This window comes from Hyperolius riggenbachi, chromosome 1 (assembly GCF_040937935.1).
Source record: "Hyperolius riggenbachi isolate aHypRig1 chromosome 1, aHypRig1.pri, whole genome shotgun sequence".
NCBI lineage: Eukaryota > Metazoa > Chordata > Amphibia > Anura > Hyperoliidae > Hyperolius > Hyperolius riggenbachi.
In genome coordinates, this window is record NC_090646.1 from 442148606 (window position 1) to 442170400 (window position 21795).

The 21795-nt window shown below is 42.8% G+C and overlaps 2 protein-coding genes across 2 annotated transcripts in view; both read right to left on the bottom strand.

The window, feature by feature from the left end:
- REC8 (REC8 meiotic recombination protein) overlaps positions 1–11263 on the bottom strand; it is a 77448-nt gene extending 66185 nt beyond the window's left edge. The window contains exons 1-4 of the mRNA XM_068271455.1: positions 10538–11263; positions 4709–4777; positions 3419–3561; positions 246–321 (exon numbers count right to left, since the gene is read on the bottom strand). Of these exons, the coding sequence (XP_068127556.1) occupies positions 246–321; positions 3419–3561; positions 4709–4777; positions 10538–10593 (344 nt within the window). The 5' untranslated portion in view covers positions 10594–11263. The remainder of the gene's footprint in view (positions 1–245; positions 322–3418; positions 3562–4708; positions 4778–10537) is intronic.
- A 5659-nt stretch (positions 11264–16922) lies between these two features.
- Positions 16923–21795, bottom strand: part of IRF9 (interferon regulatory factor 9) — a 68289-nt gene continuing 63416 nt past the window's right edge. Inside the window, exon 9 of the mRNA XM_068238124.1 lies at positions 16923–21058. Coding sequence (XP_068094225.1) covers positions 20945–21058 — 114 coding nt within the window. The 3' untranslated portion in view covers positions 16923–20944. The remainder of the gene's footprint in view (positions 21059–21795) is intronic.

Consider the following 21795-nt stretch of genomic DNA (forward strand, 5'->3'; position numbering starts at 1 on the left):
TGGATGGTTGTTTACAATGGATATTTGCTTTTACTCAGTGACAAATGACAAGATCAACAAATGATGTTGTTATTTCATCTCTGTAAATAATAAAAAAAAGAGTTTGTGTGACCAGATAGCAATGGCAAGCACCACTACTGATTGGGGGGATTCTCTCTGTGCATCTGTGATAAAACCAGGCACACATTATAAGCTAAAGAAAGGTAATGGGAAAGAGAAGAATAGGTGCCATGTAATATACTTACTGGTCTGATTGCAATAAATCAATTTTCAGCTGCATGCCAGCTCTATGCAAGCGCTCCAGAGTGTCCTTCATTTCCTCTAAAAGATTAAAAGGCTGGTGTAAAGGCAGAGCAAATACAGGTCTTTTTATGCATCAACACTATTTGCAGGAGCCATATGCAGAAGTGACAAACTAAAATCCTTACTGGTGCCAAAAAAAAGCCAAAAGCAGCAAACTCTCCCATATTTCCACTAAATTTAAAGGAGACTGTGCTTAGCTAACCACTTTATATCACCAGTATAATAATCAATACTCTGTACTGGGGCTTTCTGTCATGCTTTACATGAAGTTCTAACATCTAAAATTAAAAAAGATATTGTCAAAAATAGCACCCAAAAATATATGCAACCTCCCCCCCTTTTTTTTTTTTAAATAAAATAGGTGCCTATATGTCCCCCATTTGTTTTTCTTGGTCTGGTTGCCTTTACCTAACTGTAAAACGTGCAGTGCCAGTGGGATTGTGGAAAGCTTTTTTAGCTACAGTAATAAGCTTGTCTCAGCATGCAAATCCAGAAAGTTTCCTACTTCGGATAAGATAAAGACACTATGACCCGAAGGTAATTGAATACCCCTTCCCTTTAAAGAGTTTACACAGTGATGTAAGCCTGTTTTCTAGGTGATGTTTGCTGTGCAGAGGGACAGTAAGCTGTGGCAGTAGGGAGGGGAAATTAACACTGAGCTGGGTTGAAAATACTGTGTGTGGGAGTGGGGAGTTATATAAATTTTGGCATCACAGAGAAACAGTAAAGATGGAAACCAGCAGAAATATTTTCTTTATTTCATATCACATTTCTCCCAAATCTGACAGTGAATACTAAGAACAACAGGATAAGCTAAATAAGTAATTTCTTATTGAATTTCTTTTTCAGTAAATATGGAATTGCATCCCACTGTTTAAAGTGTACCTGGGATGGGGCCACAGCAATAAAATATACATACCTGGGACTTCCTTCAGCCTTTTCCGACCTGATCGCTCCCACACCGTCCTCTTATCACTCTTTTCCTGCGATTGGCTCCCGAGAAGTTCTCCGGTCCGGGGCCAAATGCGCATGCGTGCTCCTGCCGCGTTCACGTCGCCGGGTGCGTTCTGTGACTGCGCAGGTGCAGATCGCTCCTAGCGACAGGAGCACCAACTGCATATGCACCAACTGGCCCCAACTGGAGGGTTTTGCAGGGCTAGTTGCTGGCAAACAGGCAGTCAGAAGAGTACGTGGGAGCGATCAGGCTGGAAGAAGCCCCAGGTATGTATATTTTATTGCTGTGGCCCATCCCAGGTACACTTTAAGCCTTGTAGACACAGGTGAGGACTCTTGCCAGAGTGAGACTTGATTCCTGGGGCAACAGTGCAGAGGCTAGGATGTACAGACACATTGCTAGCCTCTGGGAAGGGGGCTATTTTGGAGGGCTGACAGAGCAGGGTATGAGGGGTGTCACAGAGCAGGGTCGGCTGAGTGCAGATAACAATGCCCTTGGAGAACCAAAGCACATAGTGAGGTCTAGGGCCACTGTACACACACTAGCTTCTCGACAAAGATGGCAGCTGCCTCGGCTCAGAACCATCTAGCATGTGTACAAGGCTTCAGTGATGTGATATTTTCTCTGATCTAAAATTATATAGTGCAGGATGAAGCATAACAAAAAATGGGGGAATTTCAGGCCCGTGAAAGTCTGTCAAATAGCAATTGTGTATGCAATTGTAATACTTGTATTTGCAAACACCACATCTGTGACAACATACATGGACAGCTAACCACCAGTATACCTGTGTATAGACAGGCTGGTTGTAGTGGTGCTGGAAGTGGTCTATAACAATTGTGTGCCAAAAAGGAGATTAAAAATCCATACAGTAGCAGCATAAGATACAAAGACCACAACAGCAGACATAAATATGTCCGCTGGAAACAGAAAAAAGCCTTATTTGCTTACAACGTAATGTTGAGTGCATGTATACATGTTTAGGGCTGGTATAAGTGTGACTTCTTAAAGTATACCTGACCTCAGACAAAGCCACCAAAGGTAAGAACAGAGGTATATTCATGTTTGATCCACATACCTCAGTGCATTGCCCATTCTTTTCCTTGACCCCCCCCCCCCCCCGAAAGTCCCTGTAATAACTCCTTGAAAAATCTGACTTCCGACTACAGTCAAATTTTCAGACAGGGAAAGGTGGGCTTGCTGTGATGTTCCCTCCTATCACCCCTCCCATTTCCTCCTCTTCCCTGCTCCATTCACTCCCTTGAGCAGGGCAGGGCAGATTTTTAAGGGGGGATTCCTGAAAGGTCCCCCTCAGCCCTGCATAATACAGTACAATAATATGGTAGGACATCATGCTGGGTACACATAATGCAATTTCCCGTCCAACTGACAGGATCTGACAATGATTTCCTAAATGTCCGATCTGCTCCTGATCGACAAGGGGATTGATCAGGAGCAGTTTGGATACAGATAATAATGAGGACAGCCAACATTGCTAATGAAGGGGAAAGTTAAGCATTCACACAGCAGGGTGCGGGGCTCTGCTCATACCTGACTCTGTTAAGTTCCCCAGAGCTGCTCCATGCTCTACACACGCTGCTGCTACATCCAAAGTCAACTGTAGCAGGGAAAGAAAGGGGGCAGCATTGTGAGCTGTAAGATACCTGCAGATATTCTGGTGTCTCAACTTGTGCCTGTCCCCAGACACTGCACCGGCCCTGGTCTGAGGGGGGATTCTGGGCAGCTGTAATCCCCCCTGTGTTTGCCTATGTTGAGGGTTGAAAATGGGAAATGGATCTGAGGAAACATTGCAGCAAGTGAACTTCTTCCTTCCTTAAAATTTGACTTTAGCAGAAAGGGGGGGGGGGGGGGTTAAGGGCCAGCTCTGTGGAGTGAGTGTGACTGAGTGTAACTACTGGGACTGCAACCTTCCAGTTTAGCGCTATATGAATACGTAATAATAATAAACAGGGCACTGCAAATAGCAAGGTACATACTATAAAAATGCAATAACCCAAGCAAATTAAAAAAAACTCAACAGATTTGGTTATTTCTGATCTGTTTTCAGCCTTGTGATATCGGTGCACTTCCACGTGTTATATATGTAAATGGTGTTACAGATATAAAAGCTGTTATGCACATGTTGCATGATGCAGCTACCTATAAGTAGATCACACTGGCGGTGGTAGACACGAACCACACCATAGCTGAGCTGAGCTGACAGATACAAGGACAGCCGAGGGATGGGACATCCTTGGTATGGAGGGGGAACCTGCTCAAGAATGTACTGTATGATGTTCCTGCTGAAAAGGGAAGAAAGAGCGCACTGTTAATGCCAATAATAGACAGTGATATCTACAGGCCTTTTGTACACAGTCATTTCTCCTCTATTGGTTTCTTCAGTTGTGACCATTTTTGGTAGGGCTTTAGGTAGAGAGAGCTAAGCAGAGCAAGTAGAGTGAACATTTGTCAATGTAAAAGGCTTCGCCTTTAAAGGAAACCAAAAACCACTTTTTTTTCCTGGTTTCTAATAGCTATAGGAGCTGACATGCCCCCCCCCCCCCCCCTCACTGTCTAGCTGCCTGTTATTTATCCAGAGTAAGGTGTGAGGATAGCATCTGTGGCTTCTCTAAACTCTTTGAAACACAGTGTCCTATGTACCCCCCCCCCCAACCCCCTGTCACTGATGAAAGCTTTTGTTTGCTCTCTGCTAATGCTAATGTGTGCAAATGAAATTATTACATCAGATCTTATCTGCTTGAGGTTTCTGTGGTCGGGCAGGCCTCAGAAGTAGGGTAAAAAGCCTCTGCTAAATTTTTAAATGATGTAAAAAGAAAAGGTAAAATTGAAGTTATTTTTGATAATGAGCCAGTCTGACATAAGAGCAGCCACTGGAGAGATACGTAGAGAGCGCACTTCTCCTGCGTAGACTGGCCCCAACTGGCAGCTCTTTGCTTGAGCTCTGATACACTTTAACAATTTACCTCTGCTTGTGGTAGATTCTGACAACTGACATAGCATGCATTATGCAAGTAGCAGTGTGCGCATTATCTAGGTAACGCAAGCTGTGCTATTTGTGCTACGCATGTTATGTCATACAGGTAAAACAGCTGTGCACTGTGTGCACATTAGTTTTACCGACATTTCCTGTGTAAATTATTTCTCATTATGGTTGACATGAAAATGAAGGTGAGATTTACCAGACAAATTAGAAATGAGCCACTTTGTTAATTGAAAGCAATAAGGAATGCTTGGAAATCATTTATATACAATTACGGTGTACTACTAATTGATGTATATACTGTAATCAGGGGGTATTTGAGATGATCTTTTCTCTACAATGGGTACTAGCTGGCGTAAGATTATATCAGGGGGTGTAAACCAAAACACTGGCTAAGAACATGACAAGAAAAAATGACAAGATTATAAAAACATTATCAATATACCTACCATGTGTTCATGACATTGACTTTCAGGTATTCCCGCTTAATAATCTTGGTACCTTTAGTGGCGGCCAACCTAGGCAATAATATATCACTTGTTTAAGACACAAAAATTACACCCAAATTTTATACAAATTCATGTTTACAAAAAGAACCTTTATGGAGTCTGATCATCCTGACAAATGAGATTAAAAAAAGAATCACATTGAGACATGCCTACTAATAAAAGCAGCGGTTAAATAGCTAAATACATCAATAACATTCTACTGTATTAAGTTATATACCAAGAAAAACTGATCTGTGTGCATATAGACATTCACTGTCATGCTATGTTACAGTGTTTGGACTTTTCAGCCACATAAAAATAGCATAACTGTGTAACTTGATCGGGGAAAGTACAGTAATGCTGGCACAGACATAAAAATGGCTCAGTGCTGCCCCCTGCAGACCAGACTGCTAATTACAGGGACTTTATATTTTTATTTCATTTCTACACTAGTCTGCTACAATCAGACACAGTACAAACCTACTACTGTTCTACTCTACCTGTCTATCCCCAATAAAAATGTCCCAGCTGGCCCAACTACTCATCCTATCAATTTTCTCTAGAAAGCTTTCTAGCCATGAAACAGAAAATTACAGGCAGATTTGATTAAAATGAGAAAATATGCTCAGTATTGAGCCAAGTTATTGCCCCATTTGTAAGTTAAGATCAATTTTTGGCCGCAATATTATTGATTAGACAGGACAGAAAATTTTAATTGATCGGAGGCGGGCAGTAGCAGCGGTAGGTCGATGGCCAATATAATTGCAGCGGTTTGATAGATATTCTATAGATTTCAGCATGTGCGGTGTTCTGCACAGTGCAGCATGTGCTGGGAGTATTCTGCATATGTGCGATACATTATGGGCCCATTTACACTTCAGTTGGTACGCGTTAGTGTGCGTTAGTATGCGTTGGCACGCGTTTTTTCCATAGCAGTGCATTGTGACAAAGATTTCAGTTAAAACGCATATAGTGTGAACTGAGCTATAGGAAAACATGGGCATTACTTTGAAAATCAGTTTTCTTTCCGTTTTAACTGAGAGCAACTGATTAAGTGTAAAAGGAGCCTAAGACTGTAACTGCACTTGCGCAGTATGCTCCTGGCCATGGGAGCGAGATGGAGGAGGCGTGGCCTGCAACCCAGATGGATTGCAAACTTCACAGGAGCACAGTGAATTGGACCAGAAGGACATTGAGGGAGCTGGTAGGTTATAGGGGGATGGAGGAAGCCCCAGCCACGTAAGTAAAAATCCTTTTCTCCCATCCATCTCCAGTTTTCCTTAAAGGGGGCTGGTAAGCCCAATAACTGAACTTCCAAGTACAGTATGACTGCATCTGGCCTCTTGCTTGTGAGAGGGTTGCTTTATGACCCCCTCGTCCTGCATGTTTGCATGTGCAATAATGTTATTACTTGTGGCAGGTATGGGATCAGCCAGGCATATAAGGCTGTCCCAGTAGTTTTGCACCACCCTCTGCACCAAGGGAAGGGCAGAGGAGTAAGTCAGGTTGGAGGAGTGAGCAGGTCACAGTGCCAGGGGACACAGATCTCGGCCTCATCCACATCATTAACACAGAATGGCCGTGCGATCAGAACGCAAAGTGCACGATCGCACACCATCTGCGCCACTGTGCGTTACGTCGCTGATCCCATTCACTACAGTGGCCTAAATATGCATGCAGAAGTACACTAGCGCATCACACTGCTGCACAGCGCATATGATCTGAATGGCAGAAGTGCTGTCTATGCACTTCTGCCGTTGCATGTTGTTCATCATACGCGCTGCTGAAATGCGCATGGCAGCGCATATGGGGCTTGATTCACTAAAGCGTGATAACGGCTATCACAGCAGTTATCACGCAATCTGCATGTGATCGCGCGCAAACCTTCGCTGTGAAAGCAGTAATCACACTTTAGTGAATCAAGCCCATGATGTGAACGAGGCCTTAAGCAGCTACTGCCGCAGCAAGAAAATATCTGGAATAAAGATTGTTTTGGTCACTTAATAGGAATATGTTATAGAGGACTTCCAGAGTAAATCCTAAAATCCATCAGCCTGCAAGTAAAACAAAGTTATATTTACCCGTGAAGCCTTGTCCCGCGATGCCGCCCTGAAGTCCCTGCATCACCCGACTTCCGGCGCCTGGCCCCGCCTCCACTCTCTCCCCGGAGAAATAGTTAGGCGGTTTTCTCTGGGTACAGAAAGGAGGTGGGGCCAGGTGGCGGAAGTCGGGTGATGCAGGCAAGGTACTTTGTTTTACTTGCAGGCTGACAGATTTTAGGATTTACTCTGGAGGTCCTCTGTAGCCTCCCTGGCGGTAAGCCCGATCTGAGCATGGGCTGTGATTTCCATGTGCGCAGCGGCATGCCCGTGCTCAGGTTGGGCTGTCAATAATCTGCCTCCTGCTATGCTGAACTGGGTCCCGTGCGCGATCAGCGCTGCCAGAAGGACCCAGGCTCCTCCCCCCGAAACTTTTTGTCAACTTTTTCGGCCGCCGGGATCCTCAAGTCCCCTCTATTTTTCCGGGGACCCGGCGGCCAATCAAGGCGCGCCGGGGGCTAAAAATTAGCCCCGCCGTGTCACGGCAAGCAGCGGGGGCGGGACTAATTTTTAAAGTGGATACACACACACGTATGTGTATATGCTTGGACATGCATGCACGTATATGCATGTGTGTGCATGCATGTATATGCATGTGTGTGCATGCATGTACCTACAGATATGCACATACATGCATGTACGTTCATGTATGTATATGTATGTATGTGTATGTATGTGCATGTATGTATGTACATGTATGTATGTACATCTATATATAGAGCGAGATTAGCCTCATTTGTCTCTAATCACAAGTTGTAATTTGATCTCTCCCCTGTGTCACCTGACTGCCATGGCAGAGATGGCAGAAAAGCTTATTTGAAAGCACAGGATGGTAATATAGCCATTTGGTTCCAGACTGCTTCTGAGCTAAGTGCTTCTGCCATACGGTTACCGATTTTTGCCCTGGTTTTGACTACTTTCTGCCTGTCGCCTGCACCGACCTCTGCCCTGATTTTGACTATTCTCTTATTTGTACAGTTACAAAATTGTGTCTTCATAAATGTAATTAATTCACAAAATTTGTGCTCTAGTCTTTTATTTATATGCAGAATGTCTACCAGGCTTTTAATTTTGTCATATTTTGGTAAATTATGATTTAAGAATTGGAGGCCGAAAATCTAGAAACAAATGTACTGCTTTTGATATAATTCCAGACACAAATGCACCGCCAGGGAGGTTAAGATAGACAACACTGCTCCCTCTAGAGTCAGGCACATGACTGGGCAACTGTAAGTGCTCAATACACAAGCCTCCACTTTAAAGCGATGAACAGTGAGATCGGGGGCCCACTAGAGTTCTCAGCAGCACTGTGGAACCCTATGAGAGTGGTTTCACAGTGGCATTGCAATTGTGGAAAAATCACAAAAGCGCTGCATGCAGTATTTTTGGTGCAATTGCATTGAAGGAATCCTGGGTCAAACAGCATACCTTCAAGATCGCTCTGGGAATCTAGCACAAAATTGCAGTGTTTTGCAAGCATATTCCTATCTGGGAAAGGCGCCCATATTGGGCCCCAGTCTTGATTGACAATCACCTTATACATGTCAGGGAACTCACTTGCAGGGGTGTTTTTTCCTGTGATTCCCAGGTCTCCGCCCACAATACTATTGCTTTTGCGATTGCGTTTGTCTCCAGTGTTTTTTGCTTTCGTTCCACGATTTTTCATATGTGGTGGAATACATTGTAATTGCGAATGAACACATCGTGCAGGAAAAAAACATAAAGCTGTACGATTTGAAAACGGGCAGAAAACGCAAGTGCAAAATGTGAACGAAAGTTCACGACGTGCGTTTTCCCAAGCATAGCTATTGACTTTAATAGCCAGTGCGGCCGTGCACATTTTGCCATCCCTGACAAATGTGTACAATTCCAGCAAGTGTGTTCCCGCTCCCTGCCTAAAGGTGGCCATACACTTATAGATTTGCAGCAGATTCGACCATCAGTTAGATTCCTGTTAGATGCCTGTCAGGTCGAATCTGACAGGACTCTATCTGATGTGTGCCACACACTAGGAACAGATTTCCAATACATTTCAGAATAAAATCTATTGAAAATCTATCGAAATGTATTATTGCACCATTCAATCCAATGCAACTCTATGGGCCATCGGTCTGCTGCCAGCAGCCGCTCGACCTAGATTTTCCACCCGGACCGATCGAGTAAATCAATCGAAATTGGCTGGAAATTGATCGATCGGTTGATTGATCATGCTTCCTGCTGCATCGTTTTCTAGCTGATTCGATCAGAGCGGTCGAATCGGTCATCGATCGGTGGCTGAAATCGACCAGTGTATGGGCCCCTTAAAAGGACCTATCTAGCAGAAATGTCATTTTGCTATTGTTTTAGCCATTTGACCAGTAAAATCCCTAGTGTACTTTGCGTCAGAAAATGCTCAGAAATTGGAAATGCCAGTTTTCAGTATGTGACAACTCATCTGCCAGCAGGGCTGCTGAGGAATGCAGGGAAATTCTCTTCAGTCTGTCTTTTTTCACCTGACAAGAATTTTGAGAGTTATTACATCAGTGTAGTAACTGAAATGTCAGCAGCTGTATCAAGTGATGCAATGACTGTTACAAATCCTGACAGGTAGTAGAGACCAATTAAAAAGGAGGATCCCTGTCACAGATTTTTTTTTAATCAAAATCTTTAGCATAAAGCATATTCTACTGCTACTACTACTTCAGTGAGTAGAGTGGCAGCAGAATGCCAGAAAGTTTGCTATCCTGGTCCTTTGACTTAAAGGGAACCCAAAGTGAGAGGGATATGGAGGCTGCAATATTTATTTCCTTTTAAACAATACCAGTTGCCCTGCAACCCTCCTGATCCTGTGGCTCGTTTCCACTATCGCGAATCCGCATGCGTCCAACGCATGCGGATTCGCACATGTAATGCAAGTGGATGGGCCTGTTTCCACTGTAGCGTTGTTGAGGTGCGTTTTTTTCAGCGGATAAAAAACGCACAAAAGAGCCAACGAATTCGCCTGCGAGTGGAATGCATGCGAATCGCCGCTAATGTATTTAATAGGAAATTCGCATGCGGCTATGGTATGCGAATTTTCATGCGAATTCGCATGCGAATTCGCATAGGTACCAATGTAATTCAAACAGGCAGTGACATGGTTAAATTCGCATATACCCTCACCTATGCGAATTCGCATGCGAATTCGCGGCAAAAAACGCGCAAAAATTTGCATCCGCATGCTATTTCATGGAATTTCAAAAGCGGTGGAATCCAGGCGATTCTGCACCGCAATAGTGGAAACGAGCCCTAATACTTTTAGCCACAGACCCTGGACAAGCATGCAGCAGATCAGGTACTCTGACTCAGGTTTTACTGGATTAGCCATATACTTGTTCCAGGGTTGTGACACTACTTATGCCAGATTATCAGGGCTGCCAGGCAACTGGAATTGATTACAAAGAAATAAATATGGCAACACCCATATTCCTTTCACCTCGGGTTCCCTTTCAGAGAAACAGAGTAGATCCTGGGACTCCTATCTCTTAATGTACTTTACTGTCACATCACTATCTATGTACAGTTACAAGAGGTGACATTCATCTGCATTACTGTTGTTTCTCCAGAGTGAACACAGTACCATAGAAGACATTCCTCTATTTACATCAATGATAATAACGGTGTAACAGTTCATGCTGTAAACTACTGAGCATAAGATGTACCAAATACTAACCATATTGTGGAGAAGCAGCCAGTATGTCTTTGAAGCACGTTTGGGTAGTAAAACATGGTCTCTAAAATAAAATGACACCTGCTCTATTCACAAAACTTTTCCTTTCAGCGTTCTGGTGATACAAGTGAATAAACTGATAAGCAGCTATTGTAGATAAGCTATACTAAAAAAAGGAAAGCCTGAGCTCAAAGAGGTGACAATAAATAGCAAGATAAATTATTCAATAAATAAGTTGAGTAAAACACTTCCATATATATAAATATATTAAAAAATAAATAGAATACTGGAAGTGGAAATTAATGAGACATTTGTGCAGATAAGCTCTAGTGTATATCTAGAATATGAGATCTGATGGTGTGCCTGTCAGATCCTACATCGGTAAAAGATCGTCCAGAGATCGGTGCTGTATAGAAGTGAAGATAGCTGGCTATATTGATAAGAGATCGTCCAGAGATCGGTGCTGTGTGTATGTATGTGACAACGGTTGGCTTGCTGGGAGGACTTCAGGAATCGGTAAAGCAGCAGGTCCCGGTCACAGTCTCAGCGCGATCTCTTCCAGCCGGCTTTCCTCATTCATAGTGATGTCTTTCAGTCATCCCCTGTCATTTACTTGCCGCACTCCAGCCAATCAGAATGCAGCAAACTGTAGTAAAGTTGACACCTCCGTTCTAGTACTATTTTTAGACATGGTTCAGTCAGTGACAGGCCGGTCTCTCTATGCAGCGCCAGGACCCCGAGGAGTTTGACAGTAATCTCATCAGCCAATAGGAAAGCAGTTACTGGGCTGTTTCTACCTGTAGTTTCCCGCGTCCTTCTGTGTCGGATGCCTCATGGATGGTGCTGGGCTGCTCTGCTGCTGTGTTACATACACTCGTTTGGGATTCATTTCATACCAAATAACAATTCCAAGATTACTACACTGAATGCACACTATGTGATCATGGGAAACTTACGTTTGTTAGGTAGCTTTATATTATTATTGTTTTCTTTAAAAAAAATTGCAGTTGTATTCATATTGGGTCTTGTGTTACATTGATTCCTGCATGAATGTTCCCCCAATAGAAGTACACTGCTCTAGGGACCTCTCTGAACATTTTTATCACTTGTAAAAGTATCTCCCTTGAGTAAACACCATTTTTTTACAGGTAATTTTTTGAGTTAAGACACCTGTGATTTTTATCTTAGTAAAACCCTTCTGAATCCTACCAACCCACCAGAGGGAGACAGAAAGAGGAGCAGGGGATAGAGACTGAGATTGACATGCTTACCAATGACTTAAAGTGAACCTGAAGCAAGGAGTATATGGAGGCCATATTTTTCCCCTTTTAAACAATACCAGTTGCCTGGCTGTCCTGCTGATCTATTTGGCTGCAGTAGCATCTGAATCACACCAGAAACTAACATGCAGCTAATCTTGCCAGATTTGACAAAAATGCCAGAAACGCCTTATCTGCTGCATGCTTGTTTAGGGTCTATCGCTAATGCCTGGTACACACCATGCAATTTCCCATCAGATCGACAGGTCAAATTGGTAATTTGTGACAGGCCCGATCTGATTTCTGATAATGTTTCTGATCGATTTTGAATAGAAGTGACTGGAAAATCAATCCAAAAAACAATCGGAAAACAAATTGGAAATTATCGATACCACCCATCGATCTGACGGGAAATTGCATGGTGTGTACCAGGCATTAAAGTATTGGAGACGGAGAATCAGCAGGCTAGCCAGGCAACTGTTATTGCTTAAATAAAAACTGAAGCAAGAGTAGGATGGAGGCTGCCATTTTTATTTCTTTTTAAAGGGAAGGTCCGAACAACTAAAAAAAATAAAAATAAAAACACTTACCTGGGGCTTCCTCCAGCCCTCTGCATCCGTCCTGTGCCCTCGCCGCAGCTCCTGGTCCCCTCTGGTGGAGATGCCGACCTCGCCAGGTCGGCTTCTTCTGCGCTCCAGCATGCGGCTCACTGGTCGCGCTGACATCATCCGGACTGTACAGCGCAGGCGCAGAACTACTGCGCCTGCGTAGTACAGTCGGGATGATGTCAGTGCAACTCAGAGCCGCTCGCATAGGCGCAGTGGACATCCTGCGCCGGAGGGGAAGCCGGGCCATCGGCGGTGAGCTGAGCTGCGGCGAAGGCACAGGACAGCTGGCAGGGGCTGGAGGAAGCCCTAGGTAAGTGGATTTATTTTATTTTTAAAGTCCCTGTATGTATCCGTCAAGCAATACTAGTTGCCTGGTTATCCTGCTGATCCTTTGCTTTAAATACTTTTAACCATAGACCCTGAACAAGCATGCAGCAGATCAGGTATTTCTAACATTATTGTCAGATCTGACAAGATTAGTTGCATGCTTGTTCCTGGTGTTATTCAGACACTACTGCAGCCTAATAGATCAGCAGGGATGCCAGGCAACTGGTATTGTATAAAAGGTAATAAATATGGCAGTCTCCTGGTGTTATTCAGACATTACTGCAGCCAAATAGATCAGCAGGTCTGCCAGGCAACTGGAAATTGGTTATAAGGAAATATGGTAAATATGGCAGAAAATATGGTAGCCTCCATATACTTCTCATTTCAGGTGTCCTTTAAAGGCAGGGATCACACTTATAATTCATGTGCAAATGTGAGGAAACATAATAGCCACAATTAAATGCCAAAAATGTATGAAATTACGTTAGCATTTTCACATGTGCAAAAAAACAAAACAAAAAACACTTACTAATCTAGCAGCATTATTGTTCACATCACATGCAAATTCCTAATTATTTTCATTAGCTGTGCATATGAACTTGCATGCAAATGTGAAAAACACATGCAAAAAATTGTTCAGTTTTTCACAATTAAAAGTGTGAACCCTGGCTAAGAATATCTAAATAAATCTGTAATTTTAAAAATATTCTAACCCTATCAAGACCCTATAGTAATTGCCACCAAGGCAGTCCTTGTGATGGGACGCCATAAATACTGTATATGTCCTACTATTATTCACCTCTACACTGGGCAGGCCAAGTCCCAGGGTGTCTGCAAACAGCCAATCAGAGCAGCACTATAAAAGGAGCTCTCTGGTTAGCTTCTATAATCATGTCACACAGGCTCATAATGTAAATATGACCCAGCCTTGTCATTGAGGATTTATGCTTTTCTGGTTCATTTATAAGCAAAGAAGAATAGTATGTAAGAAAGATGAGTGTCGATTTTACATAACAAATGATAAAAAAATAAATATAATACATAAAAGTAAAAACATTTTAGATAAAGAATAAAATAACAATTTTCCCAAGAAAAAAGTAGCTCATACCATTTTATAGGTAACACACAGGTGTTCAGCAATGTTTATAGTGCCTTTTTTAATGCATCCATCTATGATAGATACACATGCTTTTTTGGTGATGGTGTAATTACAGTATGCAATTTTTCTAGCAGTTGAATGTAATTACAAGATGATAAAATGTTTTTATCATTACCAAGATACTAAATATACCCTCTGGGCTGCGCTACACCACAGAGTGCTTTTTGATCCGCTTTCATATTTAAAAACATGCTCCTATTGACTTGCATCAAAATCATGGTAAAATTGCTTCAAAATAGCCACGATCGTGATTTAAAAAAAAAAAAAAAAAATCTCGAACACAATTTTAATGCAAGATATTGGGATTGAAAAGCTGCATTGTGGCTCAGCGCTGTCATGTCAGTCATGAGATGGTCAAAAACTGACGCCTATGTGACTTTGGGCTTGATTCACTAATGATAGCGCCGCGTGACAGTGCTAGTTAGCTACTGTTATGTGCACTAGTGCAGAGTTCCCCAACCCTGTCCTCAAGGCCCACCAACAGTACATGTTTTGCAGGAAACAACAAACATGCACCGGTGGGGTAATTAGTGTCTCAGCAGATCTGATTATCCGCCTCTATGGATTTCCACAAAACATGCACTGTTGGTGGGCCTTGAGGACAGGGTTGGGAAACACTAGTGACTAGTGAATCACCACGACTTCATGAAGGCACGCTAGTGGCAGCGGAGCATGTGTAATCAGGCTCAGTCAGGGGAGCGGGCACTCAGCACATGCTGTCAACAGGCAGCCTATTGGGCCAATCAAAGTGCAAGGATAGCGTCCATTAAAGTGATTGGACCTGCAGGGGCTCAGGGTAGGACCAGTGGGGTGCTTGTTATTTGTAGGGAGTGGGAGTAAGTTAATAGCTCTCGCTATGCTGCACTACACGCAGCATAGTGTGCGCTGAGTGCCCGCTCGCCTGATTACGCACGATACTCTGCAACTAGCATGCATAGCATGCAGGGAGCCTTTATTAGGTCACAGTGATTCAGAAGCGCGTGTAACAGTAGCTAACTCACACTGTTACACTGCGCTATCGTTAGTGAATCAAGCCCATTGTTATGCACTGAGATTGGTTCTGCTGTTACTGAACAGGTGGACACGGGTTGCATGACCCATCTGGAGTGAGAAGAAGAAACAAAGCAATCGCTCTCCATGCTTGCAGGACACTAGTAAGAATGACACAGACACAACATTTAAAAATAAGAATGAAATAAAAGTAAAAAAAGAGTAGTGCAGCTGTCCTGGCCACAGTTATACCCAGTATCCCGATTGGATATCACTGTGACCAATTCCAACTCTTCTAAATGCGGCAGGGGCAGTGCCTTGGCAGAAGCCCATCACCACCCCACAGCTCTCAGCTGCTGCTGCAGCTCACAGGCCTGTCCACTGTAGTGGATTCTTCAGGTTGCTAGTGAGCTGTGGTGTTGACCTGCTGCCTAGGCACAGCCACTGCTGCATTTAGAACATCAAGGTGCTGGGGTAGTGGCCGCAGCTGTGGCCCGGACCGCTGCACTACTCTAACCCACTCACCTGCAGCCCAACACAAAATACTGTCCGCTCCAGGTGCTGCAATTATTTCCACAGGTAGCAATGCTGCTCCTTCTCTACTGCAGCACAAATTACTTATATTAATGATTAGTCACAGTTAATGGGGCTGTTGTATCATGAGAGCTGTATGGAAAACAGAGGTGCAAGGAAAATTAATTCATAAACCTTACATGCTAAACCAGCATGCTGCCCAATGGCTGCCCACCACATGTTGCACCTCCGCCAACCTCCAAAATAACATGTCGTTAACCTGGGAGCTAGTGTTGCATCTGTACAGCATCAGCCCCAAACTGTTGCACCGGGGCTCGATTCCCGATCACTACTAGGCAACATTGGTCGCATGTGTGTACTTGGCTTAAGTGTATGGGAAGAATGAGGCATCCTAAGGCCCCTTTCACACTTAATATGGCTCATTGCAGTGCGATTGTTATATGACAGTCGCAACAGTGGTAATGTGACCATATTGTGAGGCATACTCTCCAATAAACGTATGCCTGAATCTTAGGTTCATAAAGCATGACGCACAGTTACTCTTGCGGCATCATCATGGAAACTGTTGCACCGCCTTCAATGTAATAGCCCCATAGGGCTATCACTGCTTCTGTGACGGGATGTGGCGTTATTTTGAGACGCAATGGACTGCATTAAGAACAAAAGGGCATTAAAAGTATAGGCTCTGGCAAGCATGTGCAAAATATAAATAGGGGCGGCATGCAGCATCACGGAGAATGCTGGTGCAATATCAATCATTAATACTAACAACAATAATATAATAAAACAATAAAAAAAAAACACACAGACAAAATTAATGGTCCAAAAGCAAACGTAATATTTATTGCTACAAAACACTAACACATTTTGTAAAACATACAACATGATAAACATGATAAAACATGATAAAATGTAATAAAGAAATAGTCAAGGCTTTACGTTTAAACATCAATAGCATTATCCAGTAGTGTAGCAACTTACTAACCTTTTAGTGGTTTCAAAGACATAATATTGCCAGAATGAGGACAACATATTCTACATCTATGTGGCATTAAAGCATTTTCATGTTTGCATATTGCTACTAAATAAGACTGTAGTACTGATTTTAACATATTATAGCCATCCTCTCACATTGGGCTTGATTCATTAAGCTGAACTGCTAAAGCAGCGCTTCTATAATGTGAAGGAGCACCTGCTATGCATGTCTTACATAGCAGCGCTCGCTGCTATGTAAGGAGCGTGCCTTCCTTAGTTACGCGCTTTGTTTACATAGCAACGCGCATAACTTTAAATGCGGGGGGTCCTGTGAAATATCGTTACGGCGATACTTCACTAGCGGCCGCTACTATGTTACATAGTTACTGTAACTATATTAATTAACATAGTAATGGCCGCTAATGAAGTATTGCTGTAGCGATACTTCACAGGACCCCCCGCATTTAAAGTTATGCGCGTTGCTATGTAAACAAAGCGTGTAACTAAGGAAGGCACGCTCCTTACATAGTAGCAAGTGCAGTTATGTAAGGCATGCACAGCGGGCGCTCCTTCACATTACTGCAGCGCTGCTTAATGAATCAAGCCCATTGTCATCATCTGTCAAAAATAGTGTGCCTTTAGGTTTGCTACCTAAACAAAACAAAACAAAAATCCTGACTATGTTAATGACGCCCCCAGCTGGATATAAGAAAAATGGGAGCGACCTAGAGATTTCCTTCATTCACCTGATCATTTTCTCAAATACCTGCTCCAGCTTCCTCTCTGCCTCTTTAATAGGGATGGCCAATAAGATGCAAATAAATCTGAGTTAATGCAGGATTATGCAAGTTTATGCAGCCTCCCCACCTCCTTCCTGTGTTCCCTCCTGGGATCAGGTGGTAGCCGTGTGCAGAGAAAGTGACTCCCGCTTTGCTGGCAGCTCTATACATACACAGATCTGTAGGTCAAGGGATTTTCTCTGTAACGGCTGAATATGTAAACTGTGAATAATGGGACCCTTATGATCAATGAAAAAGCCAGGAGGGAGAACTAGGGCATTAAAGCTTCTCCTCCTGCTGATGCCACTGGACCCCCTGCTCTTCTCCACAGTAATGCAGCCACTGTCACACCCACCCCTTGTGTCCATTCCTGTGCCAGGAAATGACCCTCCTTTGTATGTATTCTATCCATTTTCCATCACTGGATGTTCTGTTGCTGCAAATAGCTTTCCTCCCTAGACCACAATATACCTCTGTGTATCTATATATTCCACCACGGTTAAACATCCCCAGGGTCGGTTCTCTCATGAGGCAAGGTGAAACATTTGCATCAGGCGCAGTGATGACAGGGGCAGCATGTTTGTACTGTGTGTTTACACTTACAGCATGCAGTCAGAGTAGGAGGAGAAGCGAGAGGAGAGCGAGGCGAAGAGGTCATCATTAGGGAAAAGCAGCTTGTAGTGCTGTGTGAGGAGTCTGACAGTGAGTGAGGAGGGGAGGCAGGAGAGCAGCAGTGTTTTCTCAGCAGAAGGAAGGAGGTGGCATTGCCATCCTGACTGAGGAGCAAAGGAGTGGCTGAGGGTGAGCAGTTTGTTTGTCACAGACTCACAGCCAGCCAGTGAGCTATTGTGTTGAGCTGCAGCATGTCATGTGAGAACATTAAATGCAGCAGAATCCTCACAAGTCTACCTTAGGCAGCAACAAGTGTAGAACCGGCCCTGAACTTTCCCACTGTCCAAGTACATGAGATTCAATTTCTTCACAAGTTATCAGCACCTTTGACACAAGGCCAAACAGATACACTTTCGCTAACTTCATAGGTAGGGAGTAATATCTCTGCTGTTCACGGGACATAGGGCCACCATGACAAAACATTATTCCAGTACTACAGGACATAACTCACTAAACTTCAGTAAGATTGCCATGCACAGGCAGCATACTGCAATTTAAGTATTATTTACACAGACTACAAAGCTTGTGTTGCACAATTAGCTTAACCCACATTACGCTGGATAACGCTTGAGTTTCTAGGGTAATGTGCGCTACACTACCATGTTACCTGGGTAACACTTGCTTTACTAGTGTAAAATATGCTATGCTACCTGCTTAGCAAGTGTTTCGCTAGCAATGTGAGCGGTATCAAGGTAAAGCAGGTTGGGCTTATAGCGCAATGCACACTTTATAGTCTGTGTAAGTAATGGTAAAATTGCCTCACTGAGGTGTAGGGAACTTGGGCCATAGTACTAAAATAATGTCTTGTCATGCATAATACAGTTGTATCTGATTCGCTCATTTCCACATTATTATGTGGAAAATCTGCCACATATTGAAAGCAGATACATAATTCCGTTTGCATATTTGAATGCAAAGTGATACCTAGTCTACATCCCAAGACATTAGTGTCACTAAAGATACGCACCATCCAAATAAAATCTATTTGTTATTACTGTAGATGCTTCGATGTCACACAAAACAGTTTCAAACCGAATAAGTCCTCTCCACATTTAAACATGATTCGAGCACTGCAATGTGCAAATAGCAGCGTGCAGTTACCAAAAATGTTAGCAATTTTTTAGTTTAATCCCTTTTATTGTTTCTCTCAAATGGAACAAAATGCTTCATCACAGTGTACCAGTCTGACTCTGCGGGTTGTATGCAGTAAACTGAGTTAAGCAGAATGATGTACATAAAGAGCAGAATGCAATACATTATATGCAATGCATTACACTCTTATTGACTGCTTACACCCCTAGTTTCTTTACTTCAAGCAGATTTCTATGAAAAATCAGTAATTAGTTAGATCACTTTCAAAAGACAGATGGGAGAAACATTCCACGCCTAGCCCCCCCCACCCCCCACTCTGCCCATGTGTACAGGAATATGCACCCCTGTGGTCTACCATGGTGTATATATGTGCTTAGAGGACATACATTCACTTGTAGAATTATGTCTATCTGCCTCAAGATCTCTCTCAAAAGGATGTGAGCAACCACAGATAAACCTTACAGAGGCATATTAATGTTCACAGGGTTTGTTTGAGACCAAAATAGTAAACATGATAAAGCAACTTGCTTTGGTCAATAATCCTCCTTACTTTGTGTACATGTTGGACTGTAGTTAGTAATGCTATTTAAAGTGAACCCATGTTTAACTGTATATGAAGTGAGACTCAGGACTTGTGGCCATTCCTTCCCTCTTACCAAGCTGTAACCATTGGCCAACTGTCACTGTCACTAGACTGGTACCCACCAATGCTGCCACCAATATCACATACTAGACAGTTACAGTTGGCCAATGGGAACAGCTTAAACCTCATATATATATATATATATATATATATATATATATATATATATATATATATATATATATGTACAAGCACTTTCGCTCGCAGGGATTAGAATGCAATCCCTCTGGTCACAGTTTGGTGCTGTGTGCTGTACAGATGCTAGCTAGAAGCTAGTGACTGTTACTGTGGATGCAAAATGCAGAGGCTTCTGGAGTACTAGCTGAGTAGGAGAACTATGCTCTTGGGGTCAGTTGGATCTGCAGTAAGCATTGGGTGGGGGGCTGTAAACACACTAGATTCAGATTTAGCGTGTACCTAGATTTAGTGAGGGAGTAAGAAGCAGGCACAGATCAGAACTCCAGTCCCACCTCATAAATAGTTGGATGCAGATTCACTGTGTTTCAGAGCACTATATACATATATATATATATATATATATATGCCCCTGTTTTGTGAATGCAGCAAGTTGAAGCGCTACTTTAATGTAAAAATATTGAGCAATATTCAGCTTTGTGCGCGTTTATTGGAAAAGGTACACATGTAATTGTATTATGCAACTGTGCTCAATAACTCTGAATATAACTGTAACTAAAACACACTGACATGGCTATAGTACTGTATGATAGCATTATCACTTTCTGGCTATGCAAATACAACTACAGTCCAATAATGAGTGCAAAAAAAAAACCAAACAAAAAAAAACAGACAAAGTAACATGAGCTGTAATGTATGCTGTAAAAATATCTAATGTATGTATATGACTTAAAAAAATCTGAAGAAAAAAAACGAAACAAAATAATAAGTCATTCTTGCCAGCCAATGACTAACCAAGATAGACTTTGTTATTGAATATCACATACCACGCTGGACTATACCAAGCTTGGTGAAGAGTCGTACGGAGCAGCAATTCTACTAATGAAGTAAAGGCTTTAGTAAACCAATAATATACATTTAGAAAATTGGTCTGGCATTCAGCACTGACACACTGCAGTACATGTGAATGCTCACAGAGCAGGGTAAGGAGAGTAATGCAGGAGGTAGAACAAGAATGCCCATATTGAATTTGTAAGCTATACTAGTCCCTCAGAGATTCTATAGCTAACCTATGCACAAACCGCTAAATGTAAAATATATAGGTTTACTTTATAAAGTCAGAGAGACTTTACTTGAAAAACTGACCTTGGTCACCCCTGATAAAGAACAAGTAACCTGAGCTTGTGCTTTGTTACGGAAAGCTCATAACAATGTTCAGTCTTTTGTCCAAAGTTTGTCAAAAAACATCTGATGTATCCACAGGTGTGAGGGTGATAAGACAGGGATTTTCCTCCGGGACACAATATTCTGTTGCTTGTTGCACCAATTCAGATGCTACAACTTGCTCTATCTATAGAAACAAAACATTAAAACTATTAGTATTTACAACATCAAAATATTAAATGCCACCTTTCAGCAAATATGTTCTACTTTTCTTTGTTTCCTGTAAAAAAAAAGCAGACTCATGGGCATAAGAGTACTTTCTCTTGGCTAGGCTTGCAAATCCTTAAAGGACAACTGAAGTGAGAAGAATATGGAGGCTGCCATATTTATTTATTTTTAAACAATACCACTTGCCTGGCAGCCCTGCCGATCTATTTGGCTGCAGTAGTGTCTGAATCACACCAGAAACAAGCATGTAGCTAATCTTGTCAGATCTGACAATAATGTCAGAAACACCTGATCTGCTGCATGTTTGTTCAGGGTCTGGCTAAAAGTAATAGAGGCAGAGGATCAACAGGATAGCCAGGCAACTGGTATTGTTTAACCACCTACGGACCGACGTAGTTTAATTCTACGTCCAGCAGGTGGCAGCCTCGTTCTGACTCAACGTATCTTCTACGTCGAGCCCTCAGAAGCAGTGCGGGCATTAGACAGCTTTGTTACTAAGTAACAACCAGGAGCCTGGCTCCTGTACATGTGATCGCTGTGAGCCAGTCACAGCGATCACTCACATAAGCAGCTGCTCTGCCTGTCTCTCCCTGACAGGGATAGACATGCTGTGCTCCACTGAGCAAAAATGTGAAATGAAACACTTTTTAACAGTTTCATTAACCCTCTGATCCCTTCCCCAGTGACCCCTTAGTG